Below are 27619 nucleotides of genomic sequence, written 5' to 3'. Positions count from 1 at the left end.
GAGAGAAGGAGGGATATTAAAGTAGGGGGAACAAAGGGATGGGATGAGTCTTGAAAAGAGTTGGAAGGGGCATCCTAATTAGAAACTGTAGCACCTTTTCAATATTTGAATAGCAATTACAGGTACTTGTCTCTTGTCAGAAGCTCTGGATGCAAACAGCATGTCCTTAGAGACTGTTCTTCTGCAAATCTAATTTTGACCACAGTGAGCTTTATATTCATAGTGACACATAATCAAGATATATGTGACACATCAATATGAGTAAACAAATACATAATTCAAAATAAATTATTAGTATAGCTGCTTGAGCAGGTTATATTGGAAGCTACTATAGTCATGTCAGGTTTATGACAATGAAAACAATTCTGTTTTATTCACAGATACTAAGTAAATCCTTAAGGGAAAAAAAAAATAAAAAAACTTACACTGCCAACATCCTTCTACCCACACATCTATCCAGAGACCAAATAGAAACAAATGCTGGCAGAAAACAACCTGTATTTCTGATACAGTACTACGTTACTGAGCTTTATCTGTCTCTAACAAGAATGCAAGTCAGGATCTAGTTTGCAGTTATGATACTTCCAGTAAATGAACTGTGTTATGTAATTCAGTGGTGAATTGTTATGAGTACAAAAATTAAAAATATGGTTTAAGTTTTAGCTACTAACTAGCAGTGGACTCATAAGCTATAAAGAAAGGCAAGCTATAAATGTTCGAAGTTATACAGTTAAATTTTTTGAAATAACCAGTGCAAATTAAAAACCAAAAAAATTATACCTAACTTCACGAATAATCAACAGCAAAACAACATTTGTAATCTCTGGAAGCATCTGCAACTAGGAAGCACTATTCTACAGACTCATCATTTTAGCAAAAGTCAGAGTGCACGAAAAGCTTTTGAAAAAAGTTTTTTCCACTTCCTTGTGGCAGGCTACCAATAAAAAGAAAAAATGCCTTAGGAGAACAGGGAACCACATCTTTCTGTTACCCTAATTATGCACAGTAGCAATAATAACAGTGTGATGAAATGCTACTGGATTTTTCCTTCTTTTCGATCACAGCACCACAAACCTAATTAGGATTACAGATTTTCTGAGGCAGTGGAATGGCTTTATCGTTGTGTGAAAGTAACAGGTTTTAATTTCTAAATATAACAATGAGAAAAAATTTCCAGAAAAAAATATGGTGCCATTCAGTGACAAAAAAGTGTCTTACGAACTAAACCAGTGAACAGGCAGGAAGAAAATTGATTGAAGAACAGTTTTAAGAGACAACAAATGTACTAGGGCATGATTTGCTGCTGTATTGCTCAATTCCAGTTTAATCAATGGAGTTGTGCTAGCATAAAACAGACAGGAATCTGGCCCACACTTAAGAGTAATTATATTGTTAATATGCTAATACATCATGCATATTAAAATGTTATAAAATATTGACTTAGATATGCATGGTCTTACTGTCAATTATAATTAGCTATGAAATTTTATAATGACTAGAAGCAATAATAGTAACAATAAGCAGAATGATTAAGGACAAGATCTCTGGAATATCCTTTTTTTTTTTTTACTTGATTTTGTGATTGAAGTAAAATAATTAATACCTCAAATGAAATCCACCTCTTATTGATAGACAAAACATCAAAATGCTTTAATAAACATTTTTATTAAACAAGAATTTAGTATAGAAATATTTAAATGTCACTATTTTTAGAGTTTAAATTCCTTTCTGGAACTGACTTTCTTAATAGTACAATTTAATTACTCTTATGTTTCCTGCACAGATATAATATTGCGGGATATGCTGGATTTGAATCTTGTTCTAGGAGTTTAGCATCAGACCATTCTTACTTGCATATACCTTCAGCATTACGATCTGCCTCACATATCAGTACATACCTTTAAAAAATCCTCTCTATTTTTCAGACAGAAAATACTGCCATTCTTTGCTATCCAGCAACTAGAAGCTCAAAGCAAGCTAGTCTGAGTAGAGTCTTTATTCTAGAAAGAAATGTGCTTAAAGAAGATTTACTAAAACGATACTGTTATAAACCTCTACCCTGACACACTCTCGTGCTTCAGCCTTACAGAAAAAACAGTGATTTTAGTTACATTCCACTTAGTAGATGAATTCATCTTATCAAACTAGATGAATACTACACAGTATTTTTAAGATTAATATTTTCTTCAGAAATTCTAATTCAAATGTTCAAAGTGCAGATGGCTATTTGTTAGTTATTCAGTTCAACAATGCAATCATTTTGCTAATATAAAATGTATATTGTCAGTTTAACTATGCCACCAGTTTTCTCAAAGTAATCAACAAACATACTTCACATGAATTAGTCAAGTACTTTTTCACTAATGACCCCTGTATTTCTTACTTGAATCTTTATCTTCTGCATCCCTAAAAGCCTTATTCCCTTTCTAAAACACCACGTAGTAACCCAACCTCTTGTGTTTCAAGCTTTAAGCAGTGTTCTCAATTGCATTATGTTTTTGTGAAATCAACATTTCCAAATCTAAAACTAAGATGTCTAGCCTCGCTTTTCCAGAAATAAAAGAAGGTATACTCTTCATGTAAATCTCTCTACTTTTCCTTGCTATAATTATGTTTATTACCTCCTCTGACTTTTTTTTTTTGCACTGAATTACTCAGATGCTTTATTCACAGTTGTCTTACATGCTTTCCTCTGAAATCTGAGGTTGCTAACTTCTATTCAGCACCTCATACCTGAATTTTAATGATTGCTCCTGAACTACTGAGACCATTTTATATAGAAATTGTTTTGCAAGTACACTCCATTCCCATTCATATTTCTCATGATATGGCCACTCCCATGCTATTATCAATGTGGATCACCTCTCCTGCTATTCTTGAGCTGTGGAAAACACTAGTGGGAAAGTTTGTGCTGTGTCTGAACGCACTTTCATAGCTGAGAACTGCAAACTAGCTTTACGTGATACACCAGCCCTCCACAAACTGATGGCAAATGTTCTGCGACCCATTAGAATCGATGGAGTTCTGTGTAACCCTGTATAAGTGCAAATGAATAAAAACTACCTTACTAAATCCTGTGTTTCTGCGCAAAAATGATGGATTATCTAGTTTGAGTTCCACTAAGCCAGAGAAAAAAAGGGTCAAGTGAAGAAGGTTAATATTCCTGAGCTGATCCTGTTTAAACCTTCATAAAGGCTTATTTCCTTCTCTTCCTAAAACTTACTGAAATTTACTCAGACCTAAATTAGAGGTAATTGTATGCTGCACCAAAGTAACTCCCTAAAATGTCAGAATTATTGCCAATAATGCCTATAATAATTTTTACAATAAAAATCTAAAAAAAAGGAAGAAAAAAAGAAAGTATGGGGAAAGGTATTCATGGCATTAAAAAGTACATCGTAGCTAAAGGCTTATTCTGAAGAGTAATTATGTCTCTCTTCCTTTTAAATTAGTGACCTTGTACTTTTTAAAGGAATATACAATATAGATAACTTTAGCAGAGCATGTGCGGGGTGATGATTCAATTATTGTAGTATTTATATTCTTGGTAAATCATAAGGAGTCCTTCTGGCTTTATGTCCCATTAGGTGATAAAATTGCCTCATAGTTCTTCATTTCTAAAGAATACAGTTGGTATGGGTAATTACCTTTGTCATATAGAGCCCACAGCTTTGTCCTTGAGATTCCTGTGCTCTATGCCTGGAAAATATTTATTGTGGCCTAATCACCGTTTACATGTCAAGATCTTGCCTATATTTTCATCTGTTGCTTTGACCAATAATTCACAAGAATTTCTATTAATTGTGGCAGTTCTGGTACTTTGTTAAGCACTTGGGTGGGGGGCTTAGCTAGCCACTGGTATGATTTTTGTTTGGCAAGTGAAGCTGAATACCAAGAATCATTTGATAAAGCAGTCAATCAAAATGAAAATAATAGCTCCATGACTGCAGTGCCTGAAGAATGAGGAAAACAGATATTCCATTAAACGCCTTCATTCAGAGATTCAAAACTTGGCTAAAAGCATTGCTCTAGGCTAAGAGAAATATCTTCTCCCAGGCAGTCCTGCACTGGCTTTGGAATTCCCCCGCAGACTGATTTGTTGCATGTCTGCATGCGATGCACAGAGTTTGAGAAGAGGGAGAAGTTTTAGAAGAGCCTTCTTCTAACCTGATGCAACAGAGCAAACGGGTGCACACTTCATCTCTGCATTTCCCAATATGTCTGAAAAGGCTTGAGTCTATGCTAACTATAAAAGAACCTGTCTATGCTTGAATATGTTCATGATAGTACCTCACAAACCGTAACTGAGGTTCAACCTGAAGGCAGTCAGAGGAATCCAGTGCTGCACATAGTCATAAAATGGCTAGGAATAAAATATAAATCTTGAGTAGCCCACTCAATGCTGTATCAGGTGAAAGAAAGCTTGGGGACTTTAAAGGGATAATCATTTAGCTGTCTTTAAGGCATGGTTTCTGTTACTTGTTGGTGTGTTTTTCACAAATTTCAGAGGCTCTCAACTGGAATATACTTTTTTCTTGTTGAAATCTATGATATCATTCAATGAATATCTACTATGTAATATACATATTCTTGAGAAAATATTACCTCACTTTTTAAAAAGAGAATTCCAGAGAAGCACTGCTAACAGTGAGTGCATTATAGTATACATTTTGTTTTCAAAGAATTTACTGGAATCCAGTATCTTCAGCAGATCGTAGTTACAGTTTAGGAGGGATGAGTATCCAAATATCAACATATTCATATTTAAATTGGAGGAATGTTGTGCAGTTAAATTACGTTACTAATACACTTCTTTCTTGCCTAAGTTAAAACAGCTTCTCTGAGATAAGTCTTTGCTTTGATTTCAAAGTTTATTATTTTTCCATTTATTACTGCTTTTATTACATCAATTAATCAGTAATGACTGAAGGACAGAGAATTTCCTTAGTATTAATGATAGATACAGTGAGGTTGCTAGGGAAATATCTGCAGTGTGGCTGGTACAGACGTTAGAAGATGAAATGGAAATCCATGGAGCTGGAGGCAGAAAGAGTTTAATTATTATATGCCTTATACATGTATGCCAATCTGATAGCTTGAATGATCAGTGATTCTGAACTCCATTCAGAATCTGTGCAAACTGTAGCAAAAATGTTCTAATAAATAAATCATGGCTATTTGATTTTCTTCTAGTAGCTAAGTAGCATTGACAACACATAACTTGGCAAGTATTTCAAAACCTGTACAAGAAACTGAAAGAATACTGAGGACGTTCGCACAGCCTGAACTCTGCTCTGGTTCACTGCCCAGCAAAATTGCTAACCAGTTAATGGAAGCAACACAAGCATGTCAATGTGAACAGTAGTTATAGCTATAATTGTAACTTACACAAACGAAAAAAGTATTTGTGTGTTCAGATGAATGGGATCACATATGACTGTGAGGATCCTGACTCTACTAGATTTTACTGACTGGCAGAAAATTCCATTTCAAAAAAGGACCAAAGAACCGAAGAGGTGATGAGCCTTTGTACATACAAAAAAAGATGCACCAAGAGACATATCTGTAAGTTAATCATTCATTCTTACTGCACTGCAATTTAGGCTCTCAGAGAATACTTGCATATATCCCCAGATTCCTTTTCTGTTCAGGGCAAAGCTCCAGAGAGCCCAAACATTCAAGAAGTATAACGAGCCCCGACTTACAAAGCAAGGCTATATCCATCACTGTTCTCTCAAGCATCTAGCTAAAATAAACCTCCCAACCTGGGCATACAATTTTAAGCTCACATAAGTCTAAACTACACAACAGAACAATGAGAAATTTCATTGATCCGGTATTTGAAGTCCAGAGTCAGTTACAGAAAACAAAGTTCACCTTTTACATTCACAGACCAAAAGGTGAAAATGACCTCATGGAAAGGTCATTTTGCCACCAAGCCGGCTTTCTCTAGCCTGTAATCATCTAGATGTTCCTGCTCCTGACTCATTCAGCAGAGTAAACTTGGATGTATGGTAATGTAGAAAGAAAATTTAAGAATGAATTCATAGGTGCAATAACTTTCAGTATCCCTCTTGCCATGAGTGTTAATACAAATAGTTCTTCTGTGAATCCTAAGCCTGCACTTCAGAATGATTTTTTGAAGAGGTCAAAGTTCTTTGTAATATTCTCTTCTTTTAAAGATGCATGTGACAGAATTCATCAACACAGAGGAGTCATTATGTGACCAGAGAAGAAAAAAGTTGAACAAAGAAGCAGAAGTTAATTTCACAATATAAGAACAAATATAAGAAATCATCTGATAGAAAAAAATGTGCAAAAGGAATGGAATATTTGAGAATAGACAGATTTAAAGGTAGTAGTTGAAAGGATCAAAGCTGCAGAAGGAGTTTACAGTTGTTTTTTTTTTTTTTTTAATTCTTAAATTCCTGGATATGTATAACGGAAAATGTGTAACTAAATCTGAAATACTGAAACTGTCACCTAAATATCACCTGTACCATGTCCATTACTTTCTGTCCACCCTTTTTCATTGATCACTCTTTCATCTTTAGTGACTAAAAAGAGATTGACATGGATGAGATATTTGAAGAATTACCTCTAGGGGGCATGCAACCAGTATGTAATGTAGTTAACGTGATTTGAACAGGAGGCATAAAACTATATGCAAATTGTCTACATATTTTAAGAACCAGAACATAAAGGCAATACAAAAGTTTCAGCAACTGAATGAGGGAGAACCACTCAAGGCAACTGTTCCTTAGTCTGTCTGGCTAGTTTGACCACTGGAGAAGAAAGACTGTAGACAACTAGAAACTCCTTCACAGAGGCTGGAAGGAGTCTGCTAGTGATCGGAAAGTGAAAGGAGGGAAATGCCACCTTCCAAAATGTCTCACTTTGCACAGGTCTCAGAATATGATGGAAATACTATTTGTCATAAATAGCATAAGCTTGTTCTGCATTAAAACTATCCAGATGCTTGCCTATGAATAGGAAAAGAAAATGTCCTTATTCTAAAAAAAAAAAAAAATTAAAAATCCCAAACTGGTCTTTTGCCTGTTAGGTACTTAGAGAAAAGATTCACAGTCCCCCCTGGTTCATGCTTTTGTGTTTTTCCTCCTAGTTTTGCCAGACATGAAAGGTTTAAGTTCATATTTTGAAGCACTCGGATTAAAAAGAAGTAGCATGTTTAAAATTATCCACACACATTCTAAATCAGATCACTTTCAAAGAGATCAGCCAATCTGAATCTAAAAATCTTCATCCTCAAGTCAAGTGAAATGCAGAAGTATATACACTCAATTCAGCCAGACCAATCTTGCCTTGGAAGATTCCCACCCGAGACAGTGGCTGAGGGATGATACAAAAGAAAAACTTTGTCATGGTGACAGCAGAAAACTCAATGCACAAATTTAGCTGCACGTAATTTACCAGCACAAAGTTCTGAAACAGTGATTTATGTTTTGGCAGAATTTGGTGTTTATCTATGAAAGTGTTGATAAATCAAGGTATATTTAGGATCTACCATGCTGGGAGTCAAGAAGAAAAAAACCCAATATCATGGCTTATGATTAGTAAGCAAGTGTAATGACAATGAAATGGTCTGATTGTTGTCCCACAGGAACAGAGGTGAGTCTTGAATTAAACCTGGAAAGCAGCTAGTCCAGGAATAGAAAATGCTCCTGTATGAATGATGTTGACATATTTAATTTTATGGGAGAGACCAGCAGTCCATTAATATCACTGTCAGTGAAAACGTCGTAGTGACACACCTGGTATTTTCATTTGCTGCTTGTGTCTGCCTCCAACAGATTTCTGCTATTTTATAACAGAGATTTTGCTTATTACTGTGTTGGAAAAAAAATCTAAAAATGCCCATTTTACCCTGCTTGACAGTTCAATGAACAAATTTAGTTTCTGCATGAGGAGTTTAAAAATAATTTATCTTAAATAAGCAAAGATAGTAGTCTATGAAATTAAGCTCTTGTTTTATGTAAATGTCAAATAATTATATTAGGAATGCAAAAATAAGTCATCAACAGGAATGCAAATGCTTAGAAGAAGATTGGCATTATTACTTTCATAGCCAGTCTGTTAAGAGGCAATTTAACAATAGTGATAGATGCTGAGGCTTCCACGAAGTCTAATGACAAGATTGACTTAAAAAATTCTTGAGTATAATTATGTTTTAAAAATCTGAAGCTAAGACAGGCAGACTTGATTATGATGTGGCTTAGTAAAGTACATTTCTGGTAACTTTGCTCTAACACACACATACAAGGAAGATGAAAAAATTAATTGAAGGAGTTTATTGAAAAATTATTCTTTTTATTTTGTTCTTTTTTTGACTTTTTGGATGAAACAACAAGTAGAATTACTTCACTTCAAATTTTACTAGTCCTATGTCTGAAAAGTTTGGATCACAAACTAATAATTCTTTCCATGCCATTGGTAAATCTCATGACCAGACGTTCCTCATGTATTGAGAAAATTGGTATGGAAATTTTACATACTCTCCTTTAAACATATCAAAACTATTAACTGTCTTGATATTAAGCTGGACAAAATATGTCCTATGAAACCAGAGTTTACTTTCTATCCTTATGTAGTCTGATGCCCTGTGTTGCCTTGGCTTTCCTGCAAGCAGAAAGTATTCTTGCTAATTTATCAAAGTAGTGATTGCCTGCAAGATTTAACAGTAATTAACAGGGCACTGTTGGCACTACTGGCAATGAAATACTAGAATTATTAAGGTAGGTCATAGGGGTACAGTTTACAGGGGTTCCAAGTTGAGAGCTTAGTTTATACTCAGACCTCTTTCTCATTTACGTATGCCATCTCAGTTACCTGTCACAGATTCCTAACATGTTTGTTTTTGAAATAAAGTACCACAGAAGAATATTCTACAACAAAAATGGGCCAAATAAACATTTTTTTATCCTCCCATTCATTATATTCATGGCTACAGTATTATGAAACTAAGCATTAAAAAAGTTCTGTATCATCATACTATATCCTTTAAAAGAGATACTCTGGGGGAAAAGCAAGCATTAACATCACTCAATATTTTACATTCAAGAATTAGCAGCACTGATCATCAGGCTTTAAAGACAAATATTCTTACAACAATATGTCAAGTGTGCATACACATATGGGAATTATGCATATACATTGATTGCAGAATAGATACATCGGCAGAAACGTTTTTGTAGTTTGAGTTTCAGTTAAGACAATAACACGGGATGATAGACCTACATTCTGAATCTGTTCTTTTGCTGCAATATGTTTATGTCAATTGTATAGTCTAAAGTACTGTGCTAATATTACTAATAAATTATAGTGGCATATGTGATCCTGGCAGCAGAACTTACAATTCCAAATTAATCAAGAAGAATTCTTGATTAAAATCTAGGACCCATATTCCCAGACAGGGTGACATTCCTGGCTCCCAATCACTTAGGTACACAGATCAGTCACAACAGTTTTGTGGATCTGAACAATCCATGTTCCTGTCTATAGCTGTATATGAGTAAATTTATTCACATTTATCAAATAGGACTACTTTCATGCAACATTACCCTCATGCTTAATCACTTACGTTACTGAAACATAATATCACTCAGTGTTAAGAACATCTGGGTTGAATCTACAATTTAGTTCTACAATAGCAAAGCTTTATATTTTCTGTCTTAATATAACTAAGGAAGTATAAGGCTTTGGGTTTTTTTAAACGTTTCATTTGGTGGGGTTTTTTTTTAACATTTACCCTATATATCCTGTATGAATGTGCTCATGTATCTCTTCAAAATCTCTACTACTGTAGTCTCTGAAAAAAATGCAGTTTTGAAAACTAAAAGAAATGGAACTTCAGCAGAAATTAAGTTTTCTTTAAAAAATTCTGTAATTTAAAAACTCAATGTGTTTTACTTTTTACTGAACTATATAGTTCCCACTGCACATACTGTTAAAATTAATTACAAAGCAAACAGAACTAAATGTCAGTATACACAAATACTTACTGGTCTCAGTAGCCACAATAGTTATGTTGTGCCACATATTTGTTTCTCTGTCCAGTGGTGTTGCCAAAGTTATTTTCCCATCTTCTGCATTAATGTTGAACTGTCTCTCAAGGTCAGTGTGCCGATCAATGGAAAACCTACAAAACAGACATCCCTGTAATCTACTTAATGAAGTTGGTGTAATCCATACAATCACAAGACAATTTAGGGAGCCCTCTGAGAGCTGCAGTTTTATAGCCAAATGGATTAAGAAGCTCAATAGCATAATAATTTATAAGACAAAATGACAAACTGAGACTAAAAAAACTTAGTAATTGTTGCCCAAGGAGTAATTAGCTGTATACCCAGTGTGAAGGTCATAAAATGCCCTCAGGTTCACTGGGTAACATCTTTGAAAAACTGTGCTGATCAAGAGTTAATTATACAATCCATCACATTTATTAGACAGTTTCTATGGTATTTCACAGTAACTGATGATAATTTCAACAGTAATGAATTAAGCACACAAAAATGGTGGGCTTCATGGTTATTTTAAAAAGGGCCGAATAATATTATTTTACCAATAAATTTCATATTAATGAAGCATGAACTGTTCACCAAGCATATTATATGGTTATGGTTCATGCAGTTCCATGGGCAGAACACAGCTGATGAAACAAACACTTCAAACACTGAAAGACTGATTGTTTTATGGATTGACATCACTGTTTTTTAACACAGCAAGTTTCATCTGACAGGTAGTCAGAGTTTGCAAATGTGAATGTCCAGGTAAATTATGCAGCCTAAACAGAGCCAGACTGACAACAAGAAAGAGCTGCAGCAGATTGCTCCAGCGGTGCATTAAGAAGGATGATGATTTGAAGCTCAGAACAGGATCTCCAGGAAAGCTTTTATATTTGTCCATTTTCACAGTTATTTTATTAATGTATGATTTGCAAAAAGAAACTAAATCACAAAATTAAGCCTTCCATTTTTTTGACAGGAAAGGTATGAAATGAAAGAGTTTAGAGATAAACTATTGATATAGTTCAACAAAAATAGACTTCAAGGGGTTTTACTGAATCCTAATTGTGGATTTATATAAAAGCCTTTTAAGTCTTTGTGTCTATGTATTACAGAACCTAACAGCATGCACTGACAATTTTTACATCTGTTCTGCATTATGTCTAGGCATAATAGGGTGAGTTAGGATACACTATCAGACTGGATTACATTATATACTGGTCAGAAAAGTGACTCAGACTGTCAGTTTCTCATTACATCTCTACTTTTTGCAAATACACTGTTAAAAGAACAAGAGCATATTTTGCTGCAGTGACAATGACACAGCTATCTGAAAATCAGGTACTCCTTTCTGGTTTAAGATTTCCAAAAATGTTCTGATTTGGAAGTTCCTTCATATGCTACAATAAACATATTCTGATGAACTCAAACTCATTCCAGCAAAACACAATTGATTTTGATAGACATAGCATTAGGATCCTATTTCAAAGCTTAGGATTGTGGTGTTCGTCTTTTTTTATTTCAGTGTCATACATTTTCATATTTAGAATGAAAGATATGTTGCAATTAGATTGCTTGTGCAATGCATTCAGTAAGATAAAATTCACTTTCAAAAAATTAGTACTAAATTTTGAAAATTTATCAAAATCTGAACATTTAAATGTTTAAAGACTGTATTACTAAAGATCCAGGCTAGATGATCACACCAGTAAGGTACTTAACAACCAAAGGACTTAAGAATGAAACCCCCTGTTTAACTAGAAAATGGGATTTGTTAGACATTTCAGTTTCCTCTTTTTAAACTCTGAGAAGAAACAGTTTTACTCACTTAAAAGTGAGTAGCTTGGTTAAAAAGAGTACCAGAAAAAATATGAAGTAAAATTGCAAATATATGTGCCTAAAGCTAGGCACATTCATCTATATTTGGACATTTAAGTAAACTGATTTTCTAGTGAGCTCCACATACTCAGTTCTCAATGGTTTAATGGGAATTGCACTAACCTCAGCATTCCTGAAAATCAGGTCACTTGTGTGGAAGAATAAAGCTGTATGTACCTAACTTCAGGCAATCACTTCTGAAAATGTATCTTAACCTTTATTTTGATATCTCCCTAGTTCCAATTAAATTATTAGAAGTAAAATTCTGGTACGAGTGAAGCTAGTAAAAAATATCTTACAGACTTTCACCGGTTTAAGATATCACTCAAGAAAATACAAGACAGCCAGCAATCAAGATAACTTTTTTTAAGATTTCATCACTTAAAAAACTATCTTTTAATTCTTGATGTTTATGTAACGATGCAGAAAGAACTCATCTGATATCTAACATTCATGAAATTTTTACAGTCCACAAATGAAATAAAATATGAAATGCTTATATGCTATTTAATACTGAGTTGACCTGGGCTTGACAAAAATTCCACTGAGATAAGACACAGTTTTTCTCTGATGATCAATCCTTTTTAAAACTTCCATTCACAGTCTTCCTGAAGTACATTTTTTGAAGTTATAAAATGAGGAGTGTAACATCTGTGAGTTTATTATATTGCATTTCATCTCATCCCAACAGCATTTATTCACAATGCAAAAACAGCATTTAAAATGAAACATTTTTACCAGAAGTTGCATGGCTTTACAAGACTACAAAGACATAAAACCTCTCCTGATTTTAATTTGATAAATATTTGGTACAAAAATAAAAACTAAAGTCTGCAGTGTCATAAACCTGGGAAAACTAATAGTACATCTGCAGTTTCCTTTTCATGTTAATGGTATTGTAACTCTTTTTAATGGGAATGCATTGTCAGATCCATGAACTATACATAAAACATACATTTCTCTAAAAATGAGAAAAGAATATCTTGGGAAATAATATCTTTTGAAATTGCAATAAAGCCAACACAGGTTATTGGGAAGTTTTGGTTAGTTTATGGGTCTGCCATGGCTATTATAGGAACAACCCCATAGTGGTTTAACAGAAGACCTAAAATGATTCTCAGTTCTGATTCTGTTATGACATAATTTGATCTATCCTTTATTTGCACCAGTGTAAATAAGAGCAGAAATCCTTTTTTACTGCATCTGCTGAGATTTGAATCACAGTGCTGATACATCATCAGTGGTAAATTACCATTGTTTATTAGTGCCAGGCAGATCGGACATGCTACTTAGTGACAGATAAACAGCTGTACCATTAGCGAGGCAGAAAATATTGTATCTAGGTTTTTAAGGCCTGCTGTGAATTAAGAAAATGATCAACTGCTTCCAAAGATGAAATCTCTGCTGATATGAATGGGGAAAACCTGCCACAGGGAAGCTTATCTCTCCACAGAGAAAGACACTGAAGGGCAGTGATTTATAGGAGGGCAGATAGAGTACAGGAAGAAAGATTATTACTCTTGTTTTTTTCTATGCGCTTGAATCATGCTTTAGTCAAGATAATTTACTATGGATAAATAGACCATGGTTATAAAATAACAACATAAACATGAAATAAGTACTACTGGAATCAATAGATTTCTATGCTAATAGATAACAATCTTTCAAGCCTAACTATGCTATAAGCCAGAACGTACCACCCTTACTAAACAAACTACAGTAAAGCTTTACAACTAGCATAGCTGAATTCATTGGGTCTCTTCCAAGAGAGGTGCATGCAGTCTAGATGTGGTAAGATGTGAGCCACTGACACATGCTTCTGAAGTGACTAGGCTAGAATAAGACAAACTACTGACCATGCTTACAATTACTAGCTGAATTTGTAAATCCTTTTCACCATCAGTCTTAAAAGTGAGCCAGGCCCTTAAGCAACATTCACAACAGAATAGCAAAAAAAATAAAGATAAAAGAGAAATTTTGCTGCTTATCTTAAAAATATTGGATTATGAAAGATATGATATAGTTAGACCAACCTAACAACCAATATGAACACATAGATCATATTCATTGGAGAAGTGGATAATGAAAGAGTAATTCAGCTGAATATGACATTATCACTTAGCCGTTCAAACATGCCTTTGCTTATCTGCAGTTAGGGCTCAACAACAGCAATGAGAAAGGTCCTATACTGCAAACGCATCCTTTAGTCCCATCCATCTAAAGGTGACTCAATGTCTTTGGCTGATACAGAGATTTCAGACTAATAATCACTACTAAAACTTTACATTTGACACAAGACATTGCTAAATAACCCTCCTTGGGTATTTCTATAAGGTGGGCACATTCAGAACCAGACTGGTAACCTATCTATACACCTGCTTGTAAATCTATGATAGGCCTCACACCTTTTAGGATCAAGTGATGGAAAGATTAGAGAATATGTTTCATCTCTTCTAAGCAAGCATAAAAAACAAAGTACTGTCATACTTGACAGAAATGAGGTTGACCTTTTTTTTTTTTAAAGAAAAAAAAAAAAACCCTAGACGTTTCTTTCCAAGATGTTTTCTATAACAATTTTAAAAAATTCTTTAATGTTTTGTCTCATGACTCAATCATCAGACTATTTCCATGTTCTGAGATATCCAAGTTTTATTTCATTTATGGTACTGCAGTACTCTGGGTTTACTGAGTCTTTGTGTATAAGTCTGATGTGCGGCAGATGTGGTATTGGTAGCACATAAGGTGATTCATATTTTCGTGTGTGTTGCTAGGGTTTTTATAACAAATGTACACAAAAGCTCTGTCTAACCTAAATATTGATAGAACAGATATCTGTTAAAAAATATAATTTCATTTAAATGCAATTGATTTTTGTCTCCTAAAGTTCTGTTTTAAGGAAAAAAATACATTAGAAATTGGCCAGGCAGTGTTAACAGAGTCATTATTTTTAGAACACAATGTATTAATTCTCTTTTTCAAATTTTTAACTTATCTTTAATGTTTGAAAATGTATCACAGAACTTATGCATAAAATTTACATCACATACATGATATAATAACAGGATAAGGACTTGAAATGCACAATCAAAATGAAGCATTCTAATGCAACAAAACAATACTTCCACATATTTTTGTTAGAACCTGCCATGTTCCAATTTTGTTCCATATTAGAAAGCAACTGTATACCTACTCCCTACTTGTCTCTGACTAATATTTTTTTCTCCCATAATTGTAAAATTACTAACTTGAAGTCTCTTTTTTTTTTTTTTGCCTTAAAATATTTATCATGCAAAAAATGAAAAAAAGGAGTTGAGACTTTCCAGAGAGATCCCAGATAAAGTCAAATTAATCAAGTGAGCAAAGAATTAAAAAAGTAGTTGCATAGAATATTGAGTTCTGTATATTCCTTAATTAGCTATGAAGCCAATACTGGGCAAAAATCAAATCGTAAAAAGTACTGCATATAATATTTTTAAAGAAGATATAAATCATACTCATTAATTACCTTTTTGTTTAAATGTAATGAATTTTGGCCAATTCTGCTTCATGTATATCAGTTGTTTCTCTATGACTTCGTAGGTAATAACTTTCTAATTCAGTTTGCACATATAAACTATATATTTTGCTTTTAAAAGTTTGAAAATATCTTAATCTATAAAATTATGAAAAAATGGAAATTAAGTAAATATTTTACTCAGTTCAATTTTTGGGACTTGGACAGAATAAAGAGGCTCAATTTTAGGACATAGGTAGGCTTGCAGCTGGTCTAAGTTATTAGAGTTTGGGGCTGGACTAGAAAAGAATTCCAAGGGAACAGAACAAGACTGGAAAAATAGCCAAAGTAAAAGTAAAGCAGAGTTGAAGCCAGGCTGAGATGAGGAACAAAGGGGACACAATCAAGAGGCAGAGGAGCACAGGATCAAGCCAAGAGCAAAGTAGAACAGGCTGGAGGGAAGGAACTAAGGTTAAATTGAAAGAGAAATTACTATCGAGCTGGAATAAAGGGAAGAAAGACAACTTTCTGCCACCATGGCTGGTTTCATACACCTTTGAGAAGACCCTGACTTTGTAGCAGCAGTGCAAGCCCTTTTTCACAGATGCCAGTGGACAGCAGTAACAAAATTAGGGGTGGAGCCACTGGTTAAATTCTGACAGATCAAACTCTGTGCATTCTATATTACTTTTTTTCTGTTCACGTAACATTTTTCTGACCTGGGTAATTACCCTCATTCATTTCCTATTTCTATGATCAGATTACCATTTTTGATCATCTCAAGAGCTTCTCAGGTAAGAAACTATATGCAATCCCTATTAACACTGTCTGGGTTGTGTGCTGCAGTAGAAAACATATTAATCAATTAATTTGTATAAAAATTTGTGATAGTTAATGTTTAGTTATATTTAGCTAGTTTTGAAAGGATGATTTAGAAATGAGAGACTCCCAATGTACTCTCCAACATCTTCATTCACAAGTTTTAATAGATCCAAGTATCTTGGAAATTCTGAACTCCTAATTTTGAAAGATACTAACATATGATATGCAACATATAGGCCCCCTAAATAAAGGTTTCAAGTTTGGTTCTGTGACAAACTTGATGTAAATGATGATGATTAGAAAATGGTTTTAAATGATAGATTACAACATTTAGCATCATCCTCACAATGCTGAAGACTGCTTGCGTAGCTTAAATTTCCTAAGATTGTAATGTACAGTGATGATTATCATTAAATAGACTCTCTCCAAATATACCTTTACCATAAATTTGACATTTTGGTGTTTGTTTTCATAGTGCTTCTAGCAAACAGTACTATACATAGCAAAATGTGTTTCGGGAACACTTGCATCATACCATAGTAACTATTACAAAGTGGGAGGGGAAGATGTGTCTCATCAAAAAGAGATAGAAAACACTGATCTGAAGAAACAGGAATAACAGATTTTGTTCTTGTTATATCAAAAAGGGAAAATATTGTTAATCAAAGTTGCAAAAGTCATATGGGCATAATAATCTCTGACTTCCTATCTTTAAACAAGGAATGTGTTTATCCAAAAGAATCCAAAATGTATTTTGACAAGCTTACAATGACATGGAACAAACTCAGTATTGCCAGTGCAGACACCAGTGGATTATTTAAAGTAACTGTAGAGATATACACTGATGATTCAACCCCATCCGACCTCATGCACACTACTTCTTACTTTCATTGCATTCCTACTGTTTCATACAACTGCTCATGTGGCAAGGAGCATTTTTGTGATTTTGAAAATTATCTGAACTGATAAATCTAACACGAAACAAATCCTACACAAATATTTTCATAGAAATAAAATGGCATGAACACAGTGTCATATGATCTATGGGAAAATTGAATTAGTATTCTGCCAGTAGATTTTTCAAAGAGAACTTTAAAGCAGCACTACCTTATAGGACTGGAAGACACATCAGGGTCATGAGCAGTCACCTGACCAATCACAGAGTTAATAGCAGCATTTTCATGCACTTCCAGTAGATACGTAGGTGATGAAAAGACTGGTGGCTCATCAGCATCCTCTACTACAATTTTTACCGTTGCTGTATCCTTGAATGGTCCTCCACTGATGAAGCGAGGATCAATATGAATGTTGGCTGCTTCTACCTTCAAAGTATAGGATTTTTTGGTCTCAAAGTCCAGTGGCTGTTAAGAATGACAAAGATAAATGACTTTTACTAATGGCCACAGAGAAAGAACAAGTGAACATAATGCTGATGGATTAAAGTTATGTGAATTTAAGCACATTCAGTGAGTTTTAATGCAATCACATCCCACTCCCAGAAATCCAACCTGCAAATTTTCTGGGCATATATTGATATCTGTTTATTAACCAGCCTCAGAGAAAACAAGACTCTGTTTTCTTGCTCTTCACAAGGAATTTACCAAAATATTGTAATGAATTATACTATTACAATTACATATCAGATAAATACTACAAATTTGTTGATGACATGACTTACATACTAATCAAGCACTTAATCAGTGCTTTGTTAGTTGGAGATAAGAAAAAATATTATACTAGCTCCACAAAGAATAAATGTCTTATTACTTCCAGAACAATGTGAGAAATGTAAAGAACTAGCAATTATTATTTGATGGACATAAGAGGCATTATGTGGAAAAATGTAGAGCTAATCATATAAGAAAGTACTTCAATATTATTGCACTTCAGGTAACTCTGCATTTGTGTTTATAAGGGTAAATGAGGTAGACGTCTCTCAGGAATTTCTTAAAACTGTAGCAATTCTTATTCCTGTACCTTTTTTTTTTTTTTTTTTTTTACTTTCAGAGAGAGAAACATGAACCCAATTGCTTTATTCCATCAATATACCTGCCATATCACTATTGTTTATACTATTTTAGCTCCACATTAAAACATAAAAGATGAAAACAGTGGATTTAAAGGAATGAAATACCAAATAAAAACCAAATCTGTGACACTTCTGAATATTAGAATTTTTCATTATAGGAGATTCAAGTTTGTGTCTTGAAGCATATCAGTATATTCACTATGTAATTCTCTTGTGTCTCACAATGATTCAAATTTCAAAGATGCAAATTGCCAAGCATTGGAAAGATATTAAGATTTGCATTACAATGTCCCAGGGATGAAAAGAAAAGGACATAGAAACTCTGAATCTGCAATGCAAATACCAGCAACAGCACAAATAGGAACCTTCAGGAAGTCTGTCAAAGCCTTCAGAATGTATACTTTAAAATTTTGTTGATTTTTCTCAGGTATGAAGCAAGCTCTAATGGGATTTGTTCTTTCTCACAAATTCTCATAAACATGAGAAAACCTTGCTTCCTTAGAAGGTCTTAAATTAGTAAGCTTTTGTAATTATGAATGGTGATTTATAAATCAGCATATTCACAATTTGCCAATCATAGCTCCTGTATAATTTTTTCAACTGCTTTTCATATGCTTTACAGAAATGACAGCACCCCAATACATTTAGTTATGCTTAATCAGAATATCATATTGAAAATTTACTCTGCATTGTCTAAAACCCATGAATTTATGCTGTAGAAAATCTGTTGGCGAACAATACCCTCCATATATCATCTGCTGTAGTAGAACCAAAATGATTATTGCTGTCAAAATGAATATATGAAACAACATTATGTTAGAGACTCAGTTATGAAATAAAGCCAACGGAACTGGGGCAAAAGGCTAATTGCCTTAGTTTACAGAAGAGGCCACAGCATACAATAAATAACAGTAAGGAATAACAGGGATATATATCATAATTTTCTCTTTAGGAAAACAGATCTAAATTTACATAAATATACAACAATTTATTATACATCTACAGTGCTGACCTACTCACTGAGAAACAGAAAATATAAACTTTTGACAGGTATTCTGCCTGATCTCTTCAATTACAGATATAAGTTGAATATTAATTATCTGTACTCACTGGATTCTTATTTTTTTCATTGGAATGTCATGTTTTTCATATTTTGTTTCGTTTTGGTTTCTTTTTTTTTTTTTAAATCACCTTAAGGTTCATTTAAAGTGCTCTATGCTACATATTTAAAACACTCCTTGCCAGTGTTATAGGTTATATTCATATCCTTTTTTGGAAAACAGCATGAGAATTGGCTCTATTCTCCTTCCCCAGAAAATAATGAAAATGAAATCTGCAATTAATGTTTCATTGAATTTACTATAAAAGTTTTGTTCTAGATATGCTGTCTGTCACTGTATTTCTGTATATAATTGGGTGGTTCTTCTGTTGCGTACATGCAAATAACTCAATCTTGCATACATCAAGACTGTATAAGCATAGAAAAGGTAACAGAGTTGTAGCCTTCTTTAGAGCCCAAATTTGGTACTTCTCATGTGAAACAGTACTGATCTCCTTGATAAGGCTCACTGAAATATTATTGATTGAGCAAAGAGAGTTCAACGTAAGAAAAGGTGGAGGACTAAGCCTCTCAGACATCAGGTAACTTAAATAATATTATATGATTTTTTTTTTCTCTAAACAGTATTTTACCAGCTATACAGCAAATCAAATAATAAAGAAAAGGTATTTGCTGGATACTCAGACAAGTTTTTACGGAAGTTCACACCATCAGCAATGCAGATTCTAATATATTCTTCTCCTTTGGAACCAAGGAAGAAAAACGTGTATGATTTGCCTACATGGAAGCCCAGATAAAATTAACACATTCCCAGCACTGAAACTATTTCCATGGATGTATCCCCAGATATCTCCTAAGTGGCAATTTTGAAAGACATGGCTAATACATCCCTTTTTTTTTTTTTTTTTTTTTCTCACTTCACTAGCTTGACACCTCATCCATAGATAAAAGAATCCTTGGAAAGCCAGCATTTTCTCACAGAGTAAAGTCTGGCTGGGTAGTTGTATGTACAATAAACATTTTTTTTTAACAGAGATATCATTTACCTTTCTCACTCTAATAATGCCGTCCTGAGTTTGGGCATCTGTAGTAATTTCAAATACATCCATTCCATCTCCTTCAACAATATCATAGGATGATTTAGCATTTTCTCCAATATCCAGGTCGTTTGCTTTCACCCTTCCGATTGGTTCACCAAGAGCAACATCTTCCATTACTGAGAAGTGATACAGACCTTATAAATAAGAGGAAAAGACAAAACGTTACACCCGATTCCAGTCTCTCCTGTATGCTTTAAGCTTGTTTATACTTCCCCAACATAAACTCTTGAGTCGTGCAACTGATACAAACCACATTTACATAAGTTACTTAGTGAAAACAGCAAAGCATGTTCCTTATATAGGAATATTCAGTTTACTATATGTGAATGATCTTTTCATTACAGTAGCACCCTGCTTCTTCCTTGCAGGGATGCTTAGTGTTGGCAAGCATAAATATTAAAGTACTTTCAACACTGAAAGTATGCAACATTCTCCACTGCAGACACTGTTGAACTTACCATTTTATTTACGGACATGTAGTTAGAATTCAACTATGAAACTTCAGCTTTTACTCTGTAGATAACTGATCTAATACTTTAAAGATGCCTTATATAATTTCAGATTTGTATTATTTTTTTGATCCTTTTATTTTGATTTGATTTTGTTTGTTTAACTCCTTCCGTCTCCTTCTGTGGTGAGAGACTAATTAAGAAACATTCAAGGAAACTCCCAAAATGTATGTTTTAAAAGAAACAATAACTTTTCATAGCAATCATTATCGTATTTATTATTTGGTTGTAGGGCTAGACTAAAATCCACTCGAAAGTGCTATTCAAATTGTCAGCATTTTTATTTTTTGTCATATTTGCTTCAAACCTTCTGACTTAAGTGTCAAAAATCTACTTAGAACTTGTAATATATTATTTTAGGTAAGTATTTTATTAAGAGAAAACTCAAAATACCCATTTTACCATTGTATCACCCAATTCTTAACAGTAGTCTGAGAAACAGAAAACACATGCATACTTTACATCAAAAATTCTGTATGGAGTGCCTATTGTTTTACATCTTGGTAATTTACACTTATTGAAGCTATGGTTAATAAGTGATTTGATCAACTGTAGTGCTCCTTAGTAGTTCAAATAGTCAAAAGGAATTAAAGGCTAGCAAATGAGACCATTAAAATAGTTTTTGACAAAGGGTTCCGGATTCATTCTTTTCTGTCCTCATAGTTGTTCTAAGACAATGTGCAGCTTATTTTCTAAAACCAAAAGTTTCTGGAATTGTTGCTTTAAGTGACTGTAGGCCAATTGCAGTAGCAACAGTTCAAAGTAGGAAGGAAACTGTGAGGAATTCACAAATATATATATTAGCTATAGTTATAGTCTGTCCCAAAGTGAAATATTTTTTTCTTGAATGTTTCTAGGCTAAATTATGAGAGATAATTTGGAGATCGTCAAGATTCCTCAAGAATATTCATAACAGCTCTCAAACAATGAGCAGCCAAAGCAATCAAGTGCCTCAGGAGACTAAACTGTGTGTTCATAATTTATACTGCTGTCCACACTTTGTGGTTTGAATCTCCAGACACAGTTGATTGCATTTTTAAGTTGGTATTTTTCTCTCAGATTTATTAACATAGTTTACAAAATATTGTAAAAAAAGAAAAATGATGATGCAGCTGACTCTTTTACACAAATTGCTCTCGAGAATTATGAATTGTCTTGTCAAGATGTCATAGAGCAGTGTTGACCAAAAATCCACATTATGCATCTTTGAAAACCCTTGGTTATCTCGGCAGTGCACAGTTCTTCTCAGTAAAATCCTATGGTAAGCTGCCAGGTTTAAAACTTCTATGACTTATAAAATGCCTCTAAAATTATTTCAAAGAGATCATAGAAACAGTGAAAGTTCATCTTTTTCATTTCTAAAACCCAGGAGGTTAACACTCTTTGAAATCAAACCATAAATATACATTTCTGTCCTGCCTGGAAACAATAAACCGATAAAACACACTGCTTTCTGGGTTCATTACAATTTATTGTGAAAGCAGCATGTATTACATCTTATGAATTTCTATTTCATTCTGGTTAGGCTCTATTGTAAGTTTGATCCTTTCTTATTTTCCTTTCCAGGCAAATGCAAACTGTGCTTCAGTGGTGTAAAAAAATGTTAAAGACTTGATCAGCTCTTGTATAAGGCCAGAGTCATGACTAATCTGTAATGCTAGGCAGCATGCTATGAATACTTAGTTTTAAAAGGCAGAATTTGTAATAACATCCAGTTACAATATTTACTATGGCTCATCCTCATTAAATGCAATACATACATAATCCAAAGTTATAGTACATGTAAGTTTTTTCTAATGAAGTTGCATAATGGTCAGTGTTATAACTGACTATTAACTGACATATAACTGACTGGGTGATTGTTCCCAGATAGTAGTTTGAATTCTGCACTGGAATGCACTAGCTATAACAGCTTCAAAGACAGCAACTCACTCTTTGCTGAAGGAAAACTAATCTACATTTTCCATATAGAAAACATATTTCAGGAATCTGTGATGCAGTCTTCCTCATGCTACTCAGTTAGTGTGTCACTGTATCCAAACTACAGGAGAGCAGATACGAGTAAACTGCACAGAGAAAGTACAGCTCCATCTCGGCACACATTCATGCCCGTGCTTCCTGTTGAGACTTCCAGCAAATATATCAATTCGTACCAGTTGTGTTGCTGATTTTTTGATCAGCTTTTTTTCATACTGGCAGGCAAAGGCTTTTTGAGACAGAAAGTGCTGATACAAATATAAAAGGCAGGTAAGCTGGCAAAAGTAGATCTGTAGTCACTGAGTTAGAGCTACAGTACATTGCAAGTATAAAAGAAATGTCCCTCTGCATTCTGGTGATAGGGTTCAGCTAGGAGACTCATCTATAGATGTTTACATTATTAGGGGAATTGTCATCATATGTTGAAAAACACTACTACAATAGTGCAAGCAATGCAATGTGATGGGAAGTAAAAAATTTATGCATTTCTTATTTTATAATGAAAGCATTTTATTGTGCACAGAGTGCTTATCCGTTAAAAACCACTAAGATGAGGTAATAAAACATATATTTTTCAAATAAGCTTTTACCTCTGCTTATTTATTTTGTATTTTTTTCTCTCTCGCTATCTGTATGTACATTTTCTAGACTATAGGACAGTATTTATTTCATGCTGTGTACTAGGACAAACCCGTTTCACTCTTTGCATCTCGAGAACAGTGCAAAAGTGGACTTCAAGTCAAACATATGTGGAAAAGAGTTAATTTCACATTAGGTGCATAAGTATCTTCTTAGAAGAATATGCTTCTAATAAAGCAAAAATGATACAAAGTCTAGATATGAACATTCTCCAACCCCAAAACAGAGTCTTAATACCTTCCAACTTTTAGTTTTTCAGAACAAGCTGGCTAAAAAGATAAGTTTCTAATAGTGCATTAGATTGCATCTGTTCCAAATAAAATCGATCCAGTCATTATACTCTTCCCTCTTCTTTTTTCTTTTTGTCTTCATCTTTGAAATAGACTACAAAGCTTATAGAGAATCTCATCAGGACACTAAATCATTTTAACCTAGCCCAGCAAGATATCCATTGGAACCAGAGTAGTAAATATGGATTTTGAATTAAATATCAACAATTATCTAAACTCAGACTTATTTTCTTTATTTTCTTCACTATTACCTAATTAGTCAACCCTTTATTTATCGGTTATATATGTCTTTTACTGGTAGTGTCACTTGTCTGCATGAGATGGAAGCACATATAACAGCAATTAAAACTAGCACTTAAAAACAACAGTACTGAAAGCAAATAAATATATGAAAAAAAAGTCCCCAAGCCCTTTTGTGTGTGTGCAAGAGGGGTAAAAAGGAAGACAGAGAGCTGTGTACACTGCGTGGACGTAATTCCTTCCTTCCTAAGGTCTTAATCAGGCAAAGAACTATTTACCTTTCTCTAGTAGCAGCTACACATTTTTAAACTACATTACAAACCCAGACAATATGATGAAAAAAAAAGAGCTTGATTAAAAAAAAAAAAACAAAAAACCAAACACTATATCACTTTCATATATAGGAGAGCACATACACATAATGCCACTTACTCTGTGCAAATTTAGGAGGATTGTCATTAACATCAGTGAGTGTAATTGTGACTGTTGTAGTTCCAGAGAGTCCACCCATATGTCCTCCCATGTCCTTTGCTTGGATGACCACAAAGTATTCTTCTTTGGCTTCTCTGTCCATGTTGGGAAGAGCTGTTTTAATTATAGCTACAATAATGGGGGGGGAAAAAGTCAGGTACAGACCCAAATTCAGTTTTGCAGCTATTTTTATGGATATATGTAAATATTGGTATAAAAATTGAACAGCTAAAGGTCCAGTTAAGTTGTCTCTTAGTACCAAGGGTAAAGAAGAATTTGAGATTTTCAAATAAGTATATTAGAGGTCACCTACCTTTATTTAATTAAAAGTGCAATGGAATTGTTGTCCAAAACCCAAGAATTAATCATACCTCCAATATATATTAATTTTAACACTTTTTTCCTTATAAAATTTTTGGTTTCTGTCCTACCTCCCACAGAAATCCATCGTTTCCCCACAGAATTCAGACAGAAGACAACCACATAGTAAACTTAATCTGTAAACAGTGTTACCATATCTGTCAGATTGTTTCAAATATTTTAAAAACAAAACCATTATTTAATCTGCTCTTGTATATAATGCAGGCTACAGTTGTTTCCCTAAGTCCTAAGTTGAGTGCCTAAACTTCTACTGGAGAATGACAGCATGTCTTTCAGCATGTCTTTCAGCAGTCAACACTACTGCAAACTCCTAAAGCCACTCCACTATCTCTGCTCTAGGAGCGTCCCTTGCCAGACAATGACCTCAGTAAGTTGCTATCAAATGCTTTATTAAGTTAGAAGTTTTTAAAGATAGGGAAGTAAAATGATCTGTAGTATAGCAAGATAGAAAATGTCAGTGGGTTAACTGGAAGATATCTGCAAGGGACAGCCCAATTAAATACAGGGCCAGATCCACGGCAAACTTTCATGGACATCTACAGAAGAAAAAAAATATCTTGTTTTCTTTCCAAAACTTCTTCACCTGTAAAATTGTATTCAAAACATTCAGTATGGAAAGTGTAATGCTAAATGCTTAGTGGTAAATTTAAATGGTGTTCATCACAGTCTAGTAATGTCCACCATAACAAAAATATAAGAATCAACTAAAGGGATTTCCCTAAAACCTAGGGAAAACAACTCTACATGTTAAATTGAAATACATGTTTGGTTTTTTTTTTTTTTTTTCCTTTTAATCCTGGTTTTGAATTCTGTTTTTTTAAAAAATCACTTTTATGTGAAAAGAGAGCACAAAGTTCAAGTTACTAAATTATCTTAGTGACTAAGTGAAGTGTAAGAGTGCTGAAGGGAATTAAATCCACCACTGCAGTGGTTCCTTTAAACCACGGTGCTTGAGGGTTCTTATGAGGCATAAAGAAGAGTGTCTCTTTTCACGGGTCTGTACTTACAGAGCTGAAGGACACAGCTTATTGGCAGACATTGACAGTAACTCACTAAGTATTTGGAATTTGTTAAAAAAAGAAGCTAAGAATTCTATACTGTACTGTATATTTGTTAAGATTTGCATGTTGCATAGAGTGGCCACATTCACACCCTGGATCATACATACCTGTTGCTGGGCCTGATCATACATTTCCTTAGCTCTCACATTGTATTTTTTTTTCTACCTGTTCTTTGTTAAGTATCATCAGGAGTTTTTAGATGTCAATCAATATTTATTGAGAATCTGTTAGTTTTGATTTCTCTATCGGGACTAGCATAGCTGTGGAGACTTCAAATAGCTCTTTTTCTTCCACATGGGACAGTTTCTTTTAAATGAGCTTCTTAGAAATGACACTCTTGATGAAATGCCAAGATTATCTATTCATGTATTTTCAGTGAACAAAGAAATGTTCCTGGTCTTTATCGTTAATAGAGATGCATTTTAGTAAACTTTAGACTTGATTTATCTTTAAAATTGTAATACCGAGAATCTGATTAGATGTTCTTTTCTTGGCTTAGTAGAGGACCAAGCTAAGAGCATGAGCGTGTAAGGCATTTAGAATAAAGATATGCCTGCTACATAAGCCACCGAACATAACATAATAGCAGCCTTGCTATGCTTTTGTAAATTATTTCCATAAAATATTTGGGGTTATTGTCTCGCATATTTTATAAATATAATTCTGGGTGAAAATGAAACCTCTATCTTATGTCTGCAACTGCCAAGCCGGATTGATGTCTTCCTCCCAAGGAACTTGATATGTAATCAGTGATTTTTCCTTCCAACATGTGGTAAGCGGAGTTAGGAGCAGCAAGGCTGGCTGCGTTGCAGTTAAAGGTGAACCGGGAGTGGTGTGGAAACAAGGCAGGCAAGAGCAGTGACCTCTCCAACAAGGAGTCAGCCTGCAGAGTGGCGAGTCAGGGTCCCACTCAGATCCAGAGACAGGGGCCAGGCTGAGCCACAGTCTGATGGTCCCCAGCGAGTCCATAGCAACATGGCAGGTCTGAGGCCAGGCCAGGAAAGCTAGCCGGAGGGTCTGGATGTAGGTCAGATCTGAGAAAATACGAGACTTGGCGCAGATGTAGCACAGTTGGGGGCTGGCTGTAGAGCCTCAGCTCCCATGGAAAAGGAGGGGAAGCCCCTGCATGAAGCTTTCTTCACAACAGCTCGTATCAGCAAAGGAGCTGACCTTGGGCACAGCCAGCTACAATTCTAAAGTTAACCAACTGAATTCCTTGAAGGAGGTGGTACTCGGGACCCTGACAAATACGATGTAATCCAGTCCTTGCAAAACCAATGCAGCAGCCTTGAAGTACAAGATTCATGTATTTTAACTATTCTTTACCATCTATAGGACAGGACACAATTTTTTCTGCAAAACATTGGCAAATATGCTTCTGTTAAAGTTTTTGAATGAAGACAGCGGAACAGTAAAACAGAAGGTAATACTTAACATTTATCAGATGTGATAGGTGCAGAATACATGCAGGAGAAGAGTAGGACCATTTCCTCCATAGCAGCCTGGGTAAGGGGATTAAATGATATTTATTTCTAAAAGCATTTAACAGTTGTGACTGGTTTGGACTGATTGTTTTACTGTTTAGGAATAATAATGATGCATTCTGTGAAAAAATCTATTATTATAAATAAAATGACTCATAAAAAG

The 27619-nt window shown here is 34.3% G+C and overlaps 1 protein-coding gene across 13 annotated transcripts in view; it reads right to left on the bottom strand.

Annotated features, from left to right (window-relative positions):
• CDH8 (cadherin 8) overlaps window positions 1-27619 on the bottom strand; it is a 241265-nt gene that overhangs the window by 41692 nt on the left and 171954 nt on the right. For all 13 annotated transcript variants that reach the window (XR_004406766.2, XM_032990673.2, XM_032990674.2 and 10 more), the window contains 4 exons: window positions 24492-24659; window positions 20351-20538; window positions 17323-17576; window positions 10020-10156 (listed from right to left, as the gene is read on the bottom strand). Coding sequence is in view for 12 of the 13 variants with exons in the window: in XM_032990673.2 (XP_032846564.1) it covers window positions 10020-10156; window positions 17323-17576; window positions 20351-20538; window positions 24492-24659 (747 nt within the window). In the remaining variant the exon portion in view is untranslated. The remainder of the gene's footprint in view (window positions 1-10019; window positions 10157-17322; window positions 17577-20350; window positions 20539-24491; window positions 24660-27619) is intronic.

The sequence above is a fragment of the Tyto alba genome, unplaced genomic scaffold, assembly GCF_018691265.1.
Source record: "Tyto alba isolate M040663 unplaced genomic scaffold, T.alba_DEE_v4.0 Super-Scaffold_26, whole genome shotgun sequence".
Classification (NCBI taxonomy): domain Eukaryota; kingdom Metazoa; phylum Chordata; class Aves; order Strigiformes; family Tytonidae; genus Tyto; species Tyto alba.
This window is presented reverse-complemented; position numbering and strand designations above follow the sequence as displayed.